Source organism: Sander vitreus, chromosome 12 (genome assembly GCF_031162955.1).
Source record: "Sander vitreus isolate 19-12246 chromosome 12, sanVit1, whole genome shotgun sequence".
NCBI lineage: Eukaryota > Metazoa > Chordata > Actinopteri > Perciformes > Percidae > Sander > Sander vitreus.
This window is the reverse complement of record NC_135866.1, coordinates 23939016-23958836: the sequence shown is the minus strand read 5'-3', so window position 1 is coordinate 23958836 and position 19821 is coordinate 23939016. Positions and strand designations below refer to the sequence as shown.

Sequence of the window (19821 nt, the reverse complement as noted above, 5' to 3'; positions counted from 1 at the left end):
TTATAAATGTATTTTCTTTTTAATGGAGAACAACAATCTAAACATTCATTCTACATTCAGGTAATTAATCAGAGGTCAAGTAACAAAGTTTTAAATCCACAGCAAATATGCAAAATGTATTACCTGGAGCAATGTACAGTATGTTAATCCAGTAATACTGCATATAATATAAGTGAAACATACAGTTTGCTGGTGTGATGTATAATATCTAATGATTTAATTGGATTAAGTGTACTAATTAAATTGATTACACCACTTTCAAATGAATAAAAGACCGCATTTGAACCTCTTGTTATATGTAAATAGTAATGAAATAGCATAGCATATCACTTCCAGATCCTGCACGAGACATGATTTACAGAAGCAGAAACTGGAACCGGAAGGAAAATGTTTGAACAGTAATCTGACTGAGGTTTGCTCACTAGCAGTGCACCACATCCTCTGACTCTGTCTGGGTGGCAATAACCATCAGCACATCCAATCTCTCCATACACATCCATCTACAGCGTCCTGCAGGCAGGTTTTTACATCATAGACTTCATTAGTGGGAGAAGACAGCAAAGCACTGGCTACGTTTTCCACACAGAGGACTGAGGTGTGGCGATGCTAGCAGAGAAAAACACAATCCGATTACAGCTTAAACAGATTCAACGGCTCAGTTTACCTGTATGTTCTGTCATCAAAGTAAAAAAAAAAAAACATGTCACCAAAAGTAAAATACTAAGAAGAAAAAGCCAGCAAAAACACTTGTAATTTAATTGGCATACTGATTATCCACTTCCATCCCAGCAGGATGTCTGTGGTTGCCAGGCTGCTGCTAATGATGAGGATGATGATGGGGGTGAGGATGCTGAGGATGAGGGTGATCATGACTGAGAGGATGAAGAGTTTTATTCTGACTTGTATCAGGCTGATGTTGGGACTGATTATGATGACTGGTATGATGGTGGTGGTGGCGATGAGGATGATGATGGTGATGATCCACCTTAGGATCATCGGCGTCCAGTTGCGATATGGGTGTTGTAGTTGTCTGGCTGACATTTAACTGCATCGTCTCGTTCTGGTCACTTGATAAAGTAGAATTAACCTGGGAAAGATAGAATGCATGTTATAATAATTTTCTATCTGCATTTGTTGTATTTATTTGGCCACTCGGGGCAGCAGAACAAGCTGTAAAACATACATAGTAGAGATGAGGTGAAGGTGAGCTGGGTGACCATTCTGTGGGTTTTCCACTTTCACATTACGTATAGCTATTTGTTTGATCCACAATATAAACATATTGACTGTGTGTGTGTGTGTGTGTGTTTTTTCATTACTCACAGTGCAATTGCAGATGTTTTTATTATAGGTGGCTCTGATTGCAGCCTCTACGTAGACGTAATGCAGGAAACTGTAAGGTAGCACAATGTGGAAGGTGAGCAGACCACACCTGGAGAAAAGGGAGAAAGAGATGGGAATCACTGCAATTGTATTGGTTCCTGCCTTGATTCCTTTTACAGACTATAATGCAAACAAAAGACATAGACATGTTATGTTTTTTATCTCAAAAAATCTTTTTGAATACCATGCCAGGCCCTTTCAAAGCACATTATTTTTTGTATTCTGTATGTGCTCACATAGTGAGATAGTTTTACTTTTAAAACCTTTCTCTATATTATAATCCAAAAAGTGGGTGATTGTAAATATGTATTATTAAAGCAGAGAACGATTCCAAACCAGACCGTAAAAACTGGCAAGTCAAGGGTGCTGGGACTTATATTTTAAAGGACAAATTCGGCGCAAAATGAACCCTAGGGGTTAATAACACATGTGGACAGAGTCAACCGTTCTCTGGGATATGTTTTCATGCTAATCGAATGTGACCAGTTTTTTCGCAAACCGCTAATTAGCTTATAACGCTAGTCGTCGGGGCATGGGTAAAGTAAAAAGAAATCACTATTTCTATGCCACTAACAAGGCTCAATATAGCACCACACTTCCACGGTAGCATAAGGAGGGTCCCTACATGTATTAAAAAGATAGTTTAGAAAGACCGTACCGTTCACGTATACATGCGGGCGCCATCTTGGGAAAACAGACATGACCAGTCGAACGACGAACGCCGTGCAACCAGTAACCAGTAACATAGCTCAAGCACGGCGTTCGGCGTTGGACTGGTGACTTGGTACACGTGTTATTAACCCCTAGGTTCATTTTGCGCCAGATTTGTCCTTTAACCATTTTATGTTCGCACTCATTAAAGAGTTAAACTACTGGGGGTTGTGGCATTAACAAAAAAATCTCCATGTCTTGAAGAGGACTTACCTATCATAGACCAGGAAGTCATCTTTGTCACCATCCAGAGCCTCCCACACGTCATTTTGAAGGGGATCCTGCTGGTAGACAGGAACGCCAGGGGGCGCTCTTCTCTCCAGCTCCCAGAACATGGCTCTGGACAGAGCCTCCCGCTCATTTACTATCATAAAAGACACCTCTGTCAGGTTGCTGTTGTTCAGCTTGTCACGCAGGCCTCCAATTCTACAGAGGGACAGACAGAGAACGAGATAATCTCCCTTCACTGCTAATCAAGACCGTTTGAAAGGAACTATCTCTGAACTGCGGGGCAATTTAGACATTTTCTCTGTTGAGCTCACACTCAACCCTTTAACATTCAAACAAGGTCACGATTTACTACATGCGTTTATTCTGGATGATGGCAGGATATTATATTATCATGTTCTGTGCTTTAGTTGGGTATTAATTAACAAAGAATCCAAAGTTTGCAAGTAAGAAAAAGTCTGATGAAGTGACAGAACACATTATGTTGCAACTGACTCCATCAAGAGTGTGTGAGCTGTAGCCACTTAATAATTTGTGTGCCACAAGGTTATTAGACATGAAGATGAAAGATTTTTTTTAATTTTGTGGTTAAAAAAGTGCCTGTATTCTTGTTCTTTTGAAACTGAAATATCTTCCAAACAGCACTGTCTTTGACATTTTTTAAACTTTTCCCGCTTTCTTTTTCTTGTAGAACTCACATGTTCAGTATAGTATACGTAGTAGTTAGACAGTAAATCATTATTATTACAAACTTGAATCACTTCTACCAACAATTTTGGAAAAGCAACAACACCCAAATGAAACTCATTAAAAAAACAAACCCATTCATCAATTCATGTAGGCGTGCAGTAAACCATAACATTGATTGTTTTGATGGACAGAATATATTTTTTCCATCATAGTAGGGAAAGTACATGTGTAATAACATTAACCCTTGTGTTGTCCTCAGGTCGACCCATTTTTAAAGTTTTTAATGTCATTAATATGGGTTTCTTTCAACCAAATTGCCCCAAAATTAACATGGATGCACGGATGTACGTTGTAAAAATGTAAAAATAATGATTACTTTCATAGAATTTGGGGTGTTTTATTCAAATTCATAGCATTTGAAAACTGTTTAAATGGTTTCAAAACAGTATCCTGACTAAACTTTAACATAACATAAACCAGTCTGGGATTCAATCAACATCCTGTGATCTTAACTCCTAAATCCTAATTAAAGTATATATTAAAGTAATATATATATATATATATATATATATATATATATATATATATATATATATATATATATATATATATATATAAATATATAAATTAGGTTTATTGACCATGAATAAAAAAAGAGAGAAAAACAAAAAAAAGTAAAAAAAAGGGCAACAAGTTCATAATTGATAGGAAGACAACACAAGGGTTAACAATGACTATTCAATGCAAGTGTCCCAGTAAGCCGTGACAGTATGTCAGTGTGAGCCAGCATGCACAATACCAGGACCCTGAAACTGAGAACTTCACCTTAAAAACCTTAACCATAAAAGATGTTATAAAATAATGATCTTACTAATTTCAAATTACATTTTTTACACTGTGTACAAGTACGTATTCTTACTTGGAGGCCTGAGTGAGACAGAACTGTCAGCTAGCCTTCAGTAGCGCCACCACAACCACGTTTCCGTGTAGCTCTTGCATTGGTGAATGTCCCTTTATCGCCCAGTTGGGGGCGGGTTTGCAGATCCTGGATGGGTCATTGTCGCCCTCCACTGTGAGACTGACATGTGAGGCCCACAGCAGACCTGGCAGGGCCGCGTACAGCCACAGCAATGAGAGAGGGTTCATTGTCTCTCCCTGGCTGGCTGGACTGAATCTACCTGACCAGAAAGACGTGCAATACTCCTTGTCACCTTGACCAAAAGGCACTTTGTACACTGTCACACAGGTGCTACATGCAGCCATTTAAACATCATTAAACCATATTTTAAGACATGCATATAATTAAACAAAATTCCAATGAAAGATACGTTTCGTAGTCGGTGAAGGTGAGTCATCATCAAGCTAAGATCTTCACAAAACCTGTGCTAAAGCTTTTATACACTGTATATAATTGTGTGCAGGGCAGCACATGCACAGTCTGGACATTTGGTTAAGGGCAGGGGAAACCTGCCAAAGAATCTTCTTTTAGCCCAGTCAGTCTGATCCCCCAATAATTAAAAGAGTAAACCCTTATTGTCTCTCTCATCACATGTGGAGATAATCTGCAAAAAGAGTTTATTATGGGGTAAACAGCCAACAGACAGAAGAATGCCAGGGGCTAATGGGTTAGACAGGCTGGCATTTAGAAAGACAGAGGCTGGGACAGAGATATTTACAGCCACAGTGCCACAGTGCCATCCAAATAAAAAAAAAAATTCAATTCAAACTGAGTTTAAGTAATTTACTTGCAAATTTCATCTTACAGCTCTAGTTTTACCAGCATGGAGGAATTGCATTTGTGTGACGCATACACATTAGCTACCTGCTGAATTCACATTATATTTTTGCAGACGTTTACATACACAACATTTCACTGGAATTGGAACTTGTACGATTTTATGTGACAAATGATATTAAGTGGCTAAAAGTGCATTAACAAAACAAAAGTGAATATAGTATTTTGAAAGTTGTTCTAGAAAAGAAAACAAAAACTACCTCTCTATTGAAAAAATGTCAAACAAAACACAATTGGTTAGCATATTGCATAATTTACCTCTCAAAATAAAAGACTAATTTGAGCCCAAAAAGAAACACTGTCTAAACTTACCTCCGACCACTCCCTGTCCTCTGACCACATGAACAGTAAACCCCTGTTGTTTTTAAAGCCTCTGGGGTTGACAGCACATCCCCCAAATCAAACAGAGAGAGAGAGCGAGAGAGCGAGAGAGAGAGAGAGACAGTATCTCTACACTATCTTACACACTAAGTTTATCTTATCTTAGTGTGTAATCAGAACTTTAATATGAAAGTATCAAAATGCTATGCAAATACATTCAGATACATACATTCACTGTATGCATTTTGACATACGAGCAGGAAAAGCACAGGGGAAACTAATAACGTGAACGATGGCTGCATACCATTTAGGTTTACCAATTCATAGAGCCTGGTATCGGGCATGCTGACTCACTGTATGTCCTAGCTTACTGGGACATGTAAATGTATCAGAGCCATTGGTGATGTTGGTTATACCTGTGATTTTCCTACTGTGAGACATGTAAACATATACAATTGCCATGCCAGTGCCGTGTTTCTTATTCTTAGCAGCTGGCTCTAGAGTTGGTCAGTCTAACTACTGGATGGACTGCCATGAAATGTTGGACAGATGTTTATGGTGCCCAGAGGATGAAGCCTTATGACGTCAGTGACTACATTAACGTGCACATAATATTCAGTTTTTTGCCCCTATTCCGAAAAAAGACGATATTCTGCCTAAGCTGTTTAAATGGCTAATGAAAGTGAATATTTCAATAATATTCCCGTTTACATGTAGCCGTGCAAAATACGATTTTCTTTTTAAAAGTTTACCAGCGGTGGTGGACTTGTTGGACCATGCGAACACAGCGTCCCTCTTTCGTTCCTTCAACCAGCTTCTTGAAAATGTCGGTGTAGCGATGTGTGCGCATATCCAAAAACCTGTTGATATCAAGTCTTTGATAATGTTTAAAAGCAGCTGTGTTTCTCCTTCGTTTCGGGTCTGCAGGCTTTGAAACTGTTGGCTGGTTGGTTTGTGTACAGCAACCATAGCAACGCATAGAGCTGACCATAAGCCGTAAACAGGTAAGAGGCCGGTAAAAACTCTAAATTGAGACGCATATTCCGAATGCGCTGTATACATCCAACGTCCAAAGAATGCCTCTAAAACCCGAATAATACCGGAATATTCCATGTGTCTTAATCAAAAAAATGCTATATTCAGAAAAAGGCCTTATTATCCAACCGGAATATGCTGTTTACATGACCTGTATCAAATTCGGAAGATTGTCATATTCGGAATAATAGTGGAATATTGGTGTGCATTGGTGTGATCTTGTGCTCTTTTATTGCACCGCCAGCAGGTCAAAGATTTCACATCCAGTGGAATATCTTAAAACCTATGTTCAGACTTTCATGATTCCCAAAAAATGCTCCTGATTCTCTAACGCCATCACCAGGTTCAGATTTTAATTGGCCCAAAATTTGTGAGAAATACCTGCACAACTAATCACATTCCCATCCCTCAGATGTACTAACTGCATATGTTAACAAGCTAACGCAAGATGTGAACGTTGAATTTGCATTGTCGTTAGCATGTCAAGCATTTAGCTCAAAGCACCGCCATCCCTTACAGAGCCCCCAGCACGATTGCAGACTCTTGTTTCCATCACAAAAACTTGTTTTATGGGATATTGATCGCGTTACTGAGAATATTTACTTTACTATGCATGGCTCAGGCTTTTGACTGTGTAGAGGTGAATGGCACCATGTGACAAACAAAACCTTGGTTCCACTTTAAGAGGCCAGAGGCTACAATCAATGACAATCAGCACTACTAACTCAGTTACGGACTCGCTGCGGTGTTGTGTTGTCGGTCAAATAAGCTGAGGTAAACTGTCCTGTAAAGCTGGAACTGGTCAGTCTTTACAACCCTGTGTACAGCATTTTTCACTCGTTTTAATCTTACTACCGAAACGTTGTCTTTATGTTACAGTTCAGCTCAAGTAACGAGCTAACTGCAAAACAAATATCTTATCTCTCATGTGAGTGATTTGCAGCAAATCATTTGCTCAAAGTCCAACTTAAAGGGATGGTTCGGAGTAATTTCACTCTAAGGACCTTTGCACCATGACCTCGAGCCAAACACCCCCCCCAGAAGCTTTTTTCCCTTGGTCTAACATTGGTCGAGCTAGAGCTATCAGTCGAATGGCTTAGTGCATGCGCTAATGGAACCAAAAGTGTATCTCGTAAATTACCCCACTAATAATGCCCGGAATGGTACCAAACTTCTACAGTAGTACAAATAGGTTCTGTATTTATAAAACGAAAGTTTGTAAGTACACCAGGAGTTTATTTAAATAACACTTGACTGATGGCTTCTACTCTCTGCTGCTACCGGTACTGCTGCGTCGACGTCACTTCCGTGATTTGAGAAAAACCCGTAAAAGTCCTTTGCAAAACTCACAAGTGTAAGGGAATAGCTAGTGAATTCAACACAGAAATGTATTGATAACTGGATGATATTTGAAATACTTAAGTGTTGACCTGAAAACACAAGCATTTATAAAACTTTCAAAATTCAGCGAAACGTTTTTATACTCTCGCGTGAAACTTTGTTGACGGAAACTGTGTACACGTGACTGAGAAGAGGATTGTTGTGAGATATTCAGACACAGTTACTTCACACTACTGCAGCACAAGTTAAAAGATAGGACAAGATGCCACCCAGTTGTATCTATCCCGGCTGCAGTATAAAAGCTAAAAGGTTCAATCCGGAGACCTTCCATGAGCTGCCGTTTCGCTACAATGACCCATAGCTTCTACAACAGTCGTTCTCAAAATGGACATCACGACGGCAGTCAGGCGCTAAAGAAGTGCTAAAGAAGCCCTACCGTGTCTGTAGCAGACATTTCGATGAAGACGACTTCCATTACCCTAGTAAAGCCACTGACCCAAAAAAGCCAAAATAAATACATTTCTATAGAGTGTTGAATTCACTAGCTTTTCCCTTACACCTACAGGTTTTTTTCCAAATCACAGAAGTGACGTCGACGCAGCGGTAGCAGTAGCAGCAGAGAGTAGAAGCCATCAGGCAAGTGTTAAATAAACTCCTGGTGTACTGGAGTACAGAACCTATTTGTACTACTGTAGAAGTTTGGTACCATTCCGGGCATTATTAGTGGGGTAATTTACGATATACACCTTTGGTTCCATTAGCGCCTGCACTAAGCCATTCAGCTGATAGCGCTAACTCGACCAATGTTAGACCAAGGGAAAAAAGCTTCTGGGGGGGGTGTTTGGCTAGAGGTCATGGTGCAAAGGACCCTAGGGTGAAATTACTCCGAACCATCCCTTTAAGTAAAACAAGTTATTCTTTGCTTTATGCATGAGTGAAGATAACTTGGACAGAAGCTACACACATTACCTAATAGGCCAGTGTGGGTATTTAGTTGCTTCAGTGTCATTTAAGGACACCTGTGGTTTGTTTTATTTATTTATTTATTTTAAACTAGCAGAGTAGTGAGTTGTCTTGTCAGTTCTAATGTAACACATGTAATTATGGCAACAATACTGTTTATCTGTTACTAATATGCAGTTCAGACCTACATGCACTAATGTATACAACATGTCTCTCTCTCTCTTACATTCAAACACAATGAAAAGCACAGGTAATTCTTTACAATCACTTTATTTTCTCAGTGTCAGTGATGTTTTGGATATTGAATGTGAACATTTGTTTTATACCCATTGTGGTTAACTACAACTGCAATGCATGTCTGAATACTTCCAGCCAGAAATATACAATATATCTAGTGTAGAATCGCACTTCCTATAGCTATTTACCAATTGAGGGTTTACTTTCATTTCCTTGTTGACTATACACAGATCTAAGGGTGTCCTCCTGAATAAATTCTATAATTTGTTACCGAAAAAAAGAAAGAAAGACCCTTTTCTTTATCCACTTCTGCTTAAAGGAGCTTTGTTTCTTTGTTTTTTGGGGGGCGTCTTGAGCAGCTTTTTAATGATCATTGATTTAGTTAAGGTGAGGTAGTTCGGGCATCTGGTAAGGATGCCCCCTGGGCGCCTCCCTAGGGAGGTGTTCCACGCACGTCCAGCTGAGAGGAGGCCTCGGGGGAGACCCAGGACTAGGTGGAGGGATTATATCTCTAACCTGGCCTGGGAACGCCTCGGGATCCCCCAGTCGGAGCTGGTTAATGTGGCCCGGGAAAGGGAAGTTTGGGGTCCCCTGCTGGAGCTGCTACCCCCGCGACCCGACCCCGGATAAGCGGATGAAGATGGATGGATGGATGGATGGATGAATGATTTAGTTAAACTGTACGTAATAAAGCCTGTAACTCAGAACGGGAAGGCTCTCTTTAGATTAAGTGTGTGGCTCTTACGATATTCTTTTATTTGTGTGGGTTTAAAGCTATAGTGCGTAGTAAGTAATGACAACAAAACTCGGGTCCACATGATACAAGCCTTCTGTGATCGTGCGTTGAATGTAACAGACGTTCATTAATATCAAAAAGTTACGCACCAAAGCTTTAACCTCCGAAGCCATACTGGGTGCGCCGTACACCACATCAATTGCGATCACCGTCTTCTTAATGGCGTGCTCGGTTTTAGCTGACAGCATCACGGATCACTCTCTCCCTTCGGCCCACTGCGGGTCTCCTTGTAGCTCAGACTGGAGATGCGCTTCACTCCGCCGCGGCGAGCCACATGTCCGGTGATCCCCTTGATGTTATCACGGAACACTGTACGTTTCTGCTAGCCATCCACAAAGCATGGAAGTACAACGCTACTGCTGCATCGCTACCCGATTTCCCAAACAACGGTACGGCCCGATGCTCAAATCACAGAACGTTTGTGCGTTAATCGTGCTTTTAAAAAAATTGTGGTGTTAAAAGTAATTTGTGGTGTTAAAAGTAATTTGTGTCAACGTGTTCATTTTGACAGCCCTAATAAATATATAATTTAATTTTTTTTTAAAGCATTACAGTTGGGAAAGGCTGTGTTAAATTGTATTTTCTGTATTGTTTTTACACAAGTTTATATCTGGGACAACAAAATGTACTTTTAGGCTAACTGCAAGCCCCAGCACTTCACATCAGTTGAGCAAAGCCATGTCTTAATGGTGCAGATCACAAGCACAACCCGCTGGCAATTCAAATGAGTCTCACAATCTCTATCAAGCGAAGCATACATTTATATTGACGCTTAAAGTCTGTTGTAGATAAGAGTCATATCTGCATACAAAGCAAATTTTGCACATTCTTCCCCTGGTTAGAGTCAGTAAGTCATGCAAACTCAACGATCAGGACAAAACACCCATGAGTTCCTCCTCATCATCGTTGACCCCAACACCTTCTGTGGGACTGTCACAGGTGGCCATGAGCCCCAGGCCCAGCTCCGCCAGCTCCTCCCGGCTCATGTCGGTCGTCACCATTATCTTAGTCTCCAGGCGGTTACATAAAGTCCTGTAGGAGGGCAAAGGGTATCCCAGCTCTCTCATGTACTCGTAGCCTTTTGTGCCAATCTCGCGGCGGATCTTACGGGCCTTCAGGATGGTCTCTGGAGACCAGACGGCCCGTCGGGAGCGTTTGGTGAGGGACAGGGCACGGATCTGGTCCTCGTACAGAAAGTTCCGGAGACCCTTCTCGATCCTGTCGAGCCGATACAGGCGCTTCTTCATCTCCTCTGCCTGACAGAGAAGAAAAATGGTTTATTAGGGCTAGTTCTAAAACATTCACACTCAGGATTCCCTAACCGATTTCGTTTTTTATTTATTATTTAATATCTTATTTGTGGATCTTAAAATGGCAGCTGCCAGCATCAAAGTCAATGATCAAATAACTAGGGGATGTAAGCTGAAGATAAGTTAGAAAGTAGAACTGGCGTAAACATTTTGTAGTACATTTTTCATAACACCTGACTAGAGCTGGGCGTGACTACAAGGCGTGATTACGACTACAAGGCGTGACTACAAGGCGTGATTACGACTACAAGGCACGACTACGACTACAAGGCACGACTACAAGGCGTGATATTAAAATGTGACGAGATTTTTCATCGAGGTAACGAGCGTCTCGCAATGTCCGTACACGAGTTCAGAGCAGCAGCCAACATGACGGATGAGTCTGGCTTTGACATCAAAATTAGCATAGAAGGACCCCCCCCGTTCTCCAAAGTTGACCCGAGTTAACTTTTGCAGAGCGATAGCGGAGTTGCAGTTGGAAGAAGCTGCCTGTAAAACCCAGCGTTAGAACCCTTTTAGAGGGTACCGCCGCTCACTCCACTTTCTCTCTCGCTCTGCCCGAGACACTCGCGCAAATCGCGCGCTCTCTCTCTCTTTGTGAAAATGAGTCGGAACAAAGTGAAATGTTCTCCCCTCGTGGTCATAAATCGATACTAGAGCAGCCTACTTCCTTGTTTTTGCTGCATTGAATAAAATCCAGGAGGAGGAGAAAAGAGCATCTGCCTCAATAAAAATCATCTGTTGAGTGTTTGATGGCAATTTATTTGTGCTTTAGAACGTAATCACGCTGAAACAATTGTAAATTCAGCTTTATTTTTCTCTCTCTCTCTCTCTATTGTACAACTGGTCTCTAGTACTGCCAGAAAATGCTTGGTTGCGTTGTAACCTGGGTTTTAAGTGAAGAGACTCTCTCCACCGGACATATGAAATAAGTAACGGTGTAACAGTTAAGTTATACAGGAGAGAAGCCACTCAGTTTGTGGCAAAACCTTTCGTTTCATGACTTTCGATGGAATGAAAGACAATTTTCCCAGTCACATTTCGTCACTGAAGTTTTCTTTAAAATAGTGTTAAAATCTTGTCTCGTGAACCCAATCTCGTGTATCGCCTCATCTTGTGAGCTAAGTGTCTTGTCACACCCCTACATCTGACCCAATGTTGACAATTTCAACTCTGGTAATGATTTATTGGTGTTAAAATACAGCACATTGCCCCTTCAAAAGAAAAACAACGAGTCATTTGTTGACAGAGACCCCAGCAGCAATCCTACCTCCTTCTGTAGCCTTGCAGTGTGCTGCATCTCCTGCTCCAGCTGTTTCTTGAGGAGATGGCACTGTGTGCAGGGCTGCCGGTCCTCTGCAGTCCTGTCTGCATCCTCCTCCACTGTGCCGGGCAGACGGGTGCGTCTGGCATACCCATGGTCCCCGAGCTTCAGCTCCTTCTCCACTACAGACACAAAGCAATATCTAACTAGTACTGTATTTCCCGTCTGGAATCTGGTGCATATTACATGTACCTCAACGTACAGGCATACATGCTTTGGCATTGTAAAAATGGCTAATTAGGCGTGGATACATGCAAAAAAAACCTGCATGGAAATGCAATACGTTTCTGACTTATTAGATGCATACTCGTTTGAACATTAATCAAAGTAACTGAAATGCGTTACCTGGTTCACGTTTTATGGGCAGCAAGTTGTATGGATAAGGGATTACTCGGTAAGCAGGTTCTCCCAAACTGAACAGAGTGGGGATGGCATTGGGCTTCAGCTTCTTTCCCCCAGCTGAAGATCTCGCTATCTCCTCAAACTGGCTCTGCTCAAAATGGTCCTTGGGGGAACAAGACAGGAATACACATACATTGTATCCAACTAATAATACACCCAAAAACAACAAAACAAGAACATGCATACAGTGAGTGCGACCTAAACGTTATGTGGCAGATCGAAAGCAACGTTAATGATAAAGCGTGGCAATCAACAGAACCAAGAACAAAAGGCAACGTTACCATTATAAATAAATGAATCTCTACACTACACTTTTGATTCATTGTCCTATCCAGTGGTGTAGTCTATGTGATACACAGGTATATGCAGTATACCCACTAAGAAAGCTCCAGGATTTCCATATACCCACTTGAAAATACCCAATGACACGCAACAACATACTTTCCATTATATTTTTGATATATATTTGAATTGAATTCTGTGTTCTTTTTCTTATAATAGGCTAAATAAAAGGTACTTCCACTGTAAATTGGCGCATTAAAGTGTTTCCAAATGCAGAAAATTAAGTTGTTGACGGTCAAAACTTACATACATACACACACATATATATATATATATATATATATATATATATACATACATACATACATACATACATACACACACACACATACATACATGCATGCATGCATACATACATACATACATACATGCATGCACACACACATATATATATGCATGCATACACACACACACACATACACACACACACACACACACACACACACACACTAGAATACATTCAACTTTGGGTCTTCTTTAGATTTCAGTCTCTGTGTAAACTTAGCTAGCTAACGTTACCTGGCATAGTCTGGAGTGAGGAGTTGGTTCGAAGTCACGTCGACAGTTCACCACCCATTTCTTCATACGGACGGGGTCTTTGGGGAACCTAAACAGCTGTTTGCCTATGCTGGTTGAATTGGAGCAATTTGGAGCGGAGCAGCCACCCATTGCCGAGGTTAAAGCAAACAGCAAAGCTAAATTTAGCAAACGTCAAGATAGCTTGGCTGGCAGTGAAGCTCAGCTGGGGATTTTAATCATTACTTTAAGCTAACTAGCTACTTACGCGGTGTAAAAACAAGAAAAAAAATACATTAGCATTAGTTACATGTTAACTGGTGGAAACTAGACTCTCGCCCTGCAGACTTTTACAACGTATTTTATGGATACAAAAAAAATCTGACTTTGTTTGAGCCAAAATGGCGCACTTCACCTCGACAGTTAGCTAAGTAAAGTGACGTATTGTTTAGTTCTGTCTATCGTAAACGCCTGCTTGAAATTTATATTGAAAAGCAAAACGTCAAACAGAGAATTCAAATTAAAAATGTAAGTACAGAATTTCAGATCAAAGATTTATAGAAATTCATTTTGCAAACGTTATGCATACATTAAGTGGCAAACGTTTATTATTTCCGCTCAGGCAATAGTCCAACTACTACGGATTTTTTTTTTGTTATAAGACCCCGAGAAGCACGTTGAAATGTTTACGGTGGAAGCGCCGTTAGCTGTCGTCGACCTGATCAAGTGCTAATGAAGTTACAACTTCTAAAATAATTACCGAATGTATGAAGATAATATATCAAGCGTGCAACAAATAATTAAAGGGCTCTGCATAGAGCTGCTATAATGAAAACCTTTGCCAGGTAGTTAGCTTAGCTAGCTTATATTCCAGGTAACGTTAGCCGTCGTAAACTGCTGACAACGTTTCAAGAATAAGAGCTGCTTGCTTTTTACACAAGTTGAGACAAACATGGTATCTTCACTGGTTGTTCCAGTTATTGATGTCCAGAATGATAACTTCAAAGAGCTTTGGCCTGCTATGGTAGTGGCCATGAAAACGTCTTCCTTCGTTGCACTGGACACGGTAAGTGTAGTTGTGTGCGAGTGTCGTAACAGCCTTAACAGCCACTTGCAATTTAATCTTAAGTGGAATCATCATTTTTTTAAAGTCATAGATTTGTCCCTCTTATTTACTCTGTTACAAGTGAGTATTGCTAGAACCGATGAGCGGAGATGAGATCCAACATGTGAACAACCTGTACGTGAAAGGCCAACACACACACAAAAAAAAACAACAACAACAACAAAGACAAGTTCCATCAACTCCTTAGCTAACCATTTTTATTGTGGGGAAATCTAAAATTTAAGAATTTACACTGCAAAGAACGACAAATCATGGTGGATTTGAAGCAGCACACTTCCTTTATTCTTACCTGGCAAACCAATACAATAACTAATTGAATTGATTAATCAGACTGACCACAATGTGCCTAGTTTCACTTTCAGAGAATAACCATTTCTCAAAACAACCATTTATACCTGTTCCAAAAACCAAGGACTCTACACAATAGCGAAGGGCCGGCCAACTCTTTTTACATAATCAATTCCTTCAAGTTGATACACGTGAATGTATCGAACCTTTTGAGTTTTGATGCTTTTTGCAAAATATGGCGTCAGTTTCTCAATGACACAGTCTGTTATAGTTCATGCATGTCAGCTACTACAACACAGCTGCTGCCAGCCCCACAGAACTTCTCTTCAAATCATTTACCAGTCATTTATAAGTTCACATTAATAAAGATATAATATGTTTATTTTAATGCACGACTTAGGCCTAACGCTCATGAATACACTGTAGTCGAAGGAACGACCATCCGAGGAGCACGTGAATGCAACAGTTACCTGCTGTCGGTGGTGCTATCGGTCTCTTTGGAAACGTCTGTATGTTTGTTATTCGTTGTCACTCTTTGTTTTGTCACATGCTATCACATATTTAAATCTAAAAGCAGCAAGTCCTCCCTGTGTTGTTCTAGGAGCTGAGTGGTCTTGGAAACAGAAAATCCTTGCTGGCTGAGTGAGTAAAAACATTATCATCGTCATCTTTTCTGCACTTCTTTCTAATACACACTCACCTGAAAGAGTGTCAACAGGTTGTTGTGCAAGAAGCCACAGTTGCAAAATATGCGGTTTAGAGCACGTGCCATCCCATCTCTTACTGCTTATTAGTGTTTGCATTTCTGTAAGTTCGCCCTGACCCTTGCTGTCATCTTTCAGATGTATAGAGGACAGGTATAAAGCCGTATGCCATGCAGCTCGCTCTCGCTCCATCCTCTCTCTGGGAATCGCCTGTTACAAGAAACTGGACGACAAGGTACAATAAGATGAACCCTTCTCAGATTGCATTCAACTTGTGGACACTGCTGTCTACTTAGTCCATGGTCTCCCACACCATTGTGTGCCATGTATCTTGTGCTTGTCAGATATGACAATTTGCCACTGCCGGCTTCTGTGTTATGTCTGTGAAGTTTATCTTCTGCCTTCTCCTTCCGTAGGCTGCAGACACATACCTGGTCCAGGTGTATAACCTCACCCTGCTGTGTTCAGAGGAGTACATCATAGAGCCCCAGTCAGTCCAGTTCCTGGTTCAGCATGGATTTGACTTTAACAAGCAGTACGCCCACGGAATCCCTTACTGTAAGGGCAATAATAAGGTGATGATACTGTTCTGTATTGTGCTGTGTGTTCTGAATCTTGTCCTGAGCCCACTCTGGTCTCTATTGTACCTGTACTGTGCAGTAGTACTCCCCAAAACCTGTAAACAGACTTTGATGTTTAAAATCAGTTCCCCTTGGAAATGAATTATGGTATGCTAATTACACTGTCGGCTGTACAGCATTAACATCCTCGCAATAGATCATGTCTAAATTGGGGTTTATCCGTTACATTTCTCTTTTATTTTAATTCTTTTTTGTTTATTATTAATGGGAAAATTCTTATTTGACTGCCTCATGCATGCCAAGATGCAAGCATCATTATAGTACTAAAGCATCTAACGGTACAGGGCACATCATATATGAAAAGACCATAGACAGAACTGAACACCATAGGAACTTGTCTGTCTGTCTGTCAGTCAGTCATTTAACTGTGTTTTTTCTCTATACCTTCTTTTTTAGGGAGCATCAGACGATCAGGGTGTCCGCATCCGAGCCTTATTCACTGAACTGCTGCGTGCCAGGAAACCTCTGGTGCTCCACAACGGCCTCATCGACATGGTCTTCCTTTACCAGGTACCATCAAGTTATTGTGGTTGCTGTTCACTTTCATTCCTTTTGTCTTTTTGATGTTCATTTCACTTATGTTTCCTTACGAAAAGAAAGTACCACCGTTTTTTTTTCAAATATTAGGTAACGAAATACTGACTGGATAATTAAAATCTGTAATTTTGTATAAATAATTGCTCTCAACATACAGCAAAATGTTTTGCACTTGTTACATCTTACTTAGCCGTTGGTATTAGAACTGCAAAGTCGATTACTCTATTAGGTAATTGAAATTAATCAACAACTATTTTGATAATTGATATATTGTTTGAGTATTGTTAAGTATTTTATTCAAGCAAACACACCAAAGGTTCTCTGGTTCCAGCTTCTCCAGTTTGATTTGCTGCCTCACTTCATTTTATATCATTGTAAACTGAATATCTTTGGGTTTTGGACTGTTGGTGCCACCAAGGTCCGGAGAAAAATGTAATGGACATTTATCAATATTTTCTTAAATAACAATTAAGAAACCTATTTTCACGGATTAAATCAATTGTAGTTGCAGACCTTGTTGGTTTCTCGTTATTTCGCAAGTTAATAATCATCAACATTAGCATTACAGATTAAAATGGTCTTTGTCAAGGGTTACCATTAGCTGTGGTAAAAACAAGAGAGTGCACACCGTGTCAAAAATCCTCATAATATAATTCTTGATTTGTATTGGCTTGTAAAGCCCATGCCTTTCTCACAGCACACTGCACTTATTAATGACTGTGTTTTTTTTACCAGAGTTTTTATGCATATCTGCCTGACCGCTTGGCCAACTTCACATCCGACCTGTCTGAGATGTTTCCTGCTGGCATCTATGACACCAAATATGTCACTGAGTTTGAGCTCCGGCTCACTGCCTCCTATTTGGAGTATGCCTATAAGAAATGGTGAGTATTGGTTTATAGTGAACTATCGACACAGTAGAAACACAAACGTATATAATACAGTATATATAGAATACCAGTGTTTGCGCTATATACATTTCCTAGCGCTAAATATGTGAATTTGTGTGCGTGTGTGCGTCAGAATTGCCCTGGAGGGACAAGTTAAGTGTTTTGAATTAAATTGAATTGTATCTACATCAACCATAATGCACAGGTTTGCTGAAGTAAAAAGCAGAGAAGAAAGGTGTTTCCTCTGCTGTGTACTTTTTTTTTTTTTTTTTTCCAATATCAAGAAACCTCAGAGTGCATTACTGTGCTAGTATCATTACTGTAAAAAGGGAGTTGTGCCGGTGTTTTAAAGCGTCTGTTTTAATCATTCATAATGCCCCGCTCCGTCCCCTCTTTCAGTAAGCTGGATAACAGTCGCAGTGTGACCTCTGGAGGGAGCGGGCCTCACTTTCATGTAGAGTTCTGTCAGTACCCGGGTCACATGTCCAGCTATGTGGACTACAGAGTGTGTCCCGCTGTGGCCTCTGCTGAGGGACAGACTGAAATCTGCGAGCACTTCTCTGTAAGTTTGAACCTTTTCGTAACCAGAGGAAAATTTCAGTTTTACCGAAATTCTCAAGCTAAAGTGAAATGAAACAAATTTGAGTTTTTCAAGTTTCAAACTAAATGTAAATTCCCTTCCCCTCTCCCTCTGTGCGTGTTCTTTCTGTGTGTCAATTACAACCTACAAGCCAAGTAGACGGTATGTATTTGTGTAAACGTTTTTAACTACCCTGTCTTTCGGTTTGTACGTGTTTTGTCTGACAGGGGTTCGGCTGGTGTACGAATGGCAACCAGTGTCCGTTATCCCATGACACTGACCTGATCATCCTCCAGGACGAGAAAGGCACGGGCGAAAAGAGAAAAAAGAGGAAGAGACATAGAGAGAAGAAGAAAGGTGGAGGCAAAGCAGCGGAGGGCTCTTCCATCTTTGATGGTGCCCCCGAAAGCAAAATACCCCACATGGAGGTGGATCCCGAAGAAATGCCAGAGGACCAGCAAGGGGCTGAGCGGACCCCAGAAAGAAGGCCTCTAACGGTCAGTGACGGGAACACCCAACCGAACGAAGGAGAGGCCATGAACACAGGCAGCGAGGGGAACAGAGTGTGTGAAGACAACGGAGACTTCCGAAACCTTGCACCAACGTCCACAAATGAAGACGACGCAGACACAAAAACCAGCACAAACGACGGTGTAGAAGGCAGAACAGAAGATGCAGTTGGAGAACGGTTTAGTGACCCCACACCCAAGAATGGCGATCAGGCGAAGAAAGCTGACCCAGGAACGCACCGGGCCGGGTTTGATGCCTTTATGACGGGATACATTTTTGCCCACTCATGTACCATCATCAAGAAGGAAGGAGTGGGAGCTGGAGAGAAGGAGCAGCAGAAGGAAGAGGAGCAGTCGTGGCTTCCTACATGTGTCAATAAGGTTTACCTCAGCCGCAAGACAGCGCCTCTCAATGTGGTTAAAAGCACCTTCTCCAAATCATCCAAGGCCCATGTGCAGAAGATGGAGATAGTATGGGGACGGAGAGTGTAGTGTGCACACAGCATTATAGCGTATACTGTACATGTGCAGGTTCACAATTAGATTTTTTTTTAGCCATGCCAGCAGCTAGTTTCTGGATTTCTGTTGATTTTGAGGAATAGGGGGATAGAATGTCAAATTATTCATTCATTTTGATCCGTTTCTTATGCTCCCATATTATTTGTATTTCTTTAGCAGACTTAACTAAACATACTGTAAATACTATTGGAAAAAAAAGATAAAAAATGGAATTTGTGATTGTAAAACCAGCAATATATACAATGGAGAGGCATCTGTTTTAATTTAGTCAGCTAGTATCTCTATGGTTTCTATGGAAACAGCCAAAGTGAGATGATGATTGATATGCATTTATACCACATTTCAGATTTTGTATCATTAACGGTTTCTGAAGTTACCTGTGGAAAATAAACTAATGCTCTTTAACAATGTTTCTTTATTCTGTCGTCCAGGTTTACAGTACCAGTCAAACGTTTGAACACACTTTACTTTTATAGAATAAACTGGTCTGAACTAAAATCTCTTTATGTAGCCAGCACAATAAATAAATATAACTCTGTACACACAGTGTGAATGAACAGTCCAAGGTACGGTACTACTGCAAATAATTCTGTAGAATTGCTGTGTGTTCAGGCTGAATAGGTTACAGTAAAA

The 19821-nt window shown here is 40.7% G+C and overlaps 3 protein-coding genes across 3 annotated transcripts; 1 reads left to right on the top strand and 2 right to left on the bottom strand.

Annotated features, from left to right (window-relative positions):
* Window positions 1-1140: 1140 nt before the first annotated feature.
* Window positions 1141-4275, bottom strand: selenop2 (selenoprotein P2). Its single transcript, XM_078263330.1, has 4 exons — window positions 3932-4275; window positions 2308-2520; window positions 1324-1432; window positions 1141-1170 (listed from the first exon to the last, which is right to left on the bottom strand). Exons 1-4 carry the CDS (start codon window positions 4273-4275, stop codon window positions 1141-1143), a joined length of 696 nt encoding a protein of 231 aa, XP_078119456.1.
* A 4446-nt stretch (window positions 4276-8721) lies between these two features.
* LOC144526987 (uncharacterized) lies at window positions 8722-13837 on the bottom strand. The gene is made up of 4 exons (XM_078264787.1): window positions 13398-13837; window positions 12480-12639; window positions 12081-12256; window positions 8722-10756 (listed from the first exon to the last, which is right to left on the bottom strand). Exons 1-4 carry the CDS (start codon window positions 13545-13547, stop codon window positions 10370-10372), a joined length of 873 nt encoding a protein of 290 aa, XP_078120913.1. The 5' UTR covers window positions 13548-13837; the 3' UTR covers window positions 8722-10369.
* A 206-nt stretch (window positions 13838-14043) lies between these two features.
* Window positions 14044-19596, top strand: toe1 (target of EGR1, exonuclease). Its single transcript, XM_078264786.1, has 8 exons — window positions 14044-14460; window positions 15410-15450; window positions 15651-15747; window positions 15929-16087; window positions 16550-16663; window positions 17426-17574; window positions 17980-18142; window positions 18388-19596. Exons 1-8 carry the CDS (start codon window positions 14347-14349, stop codon window positions 19159-19161), a joined length of 1611 nt encoding a protein of 536 aa, XP_078120912.1. The 5' UTR covers window positions 14044-14346; the 3' UTR covers window positions 19162-19596.
* The last annotated feature ends 225 nt before the right edge of the window (window positions 19597-19821 follow it).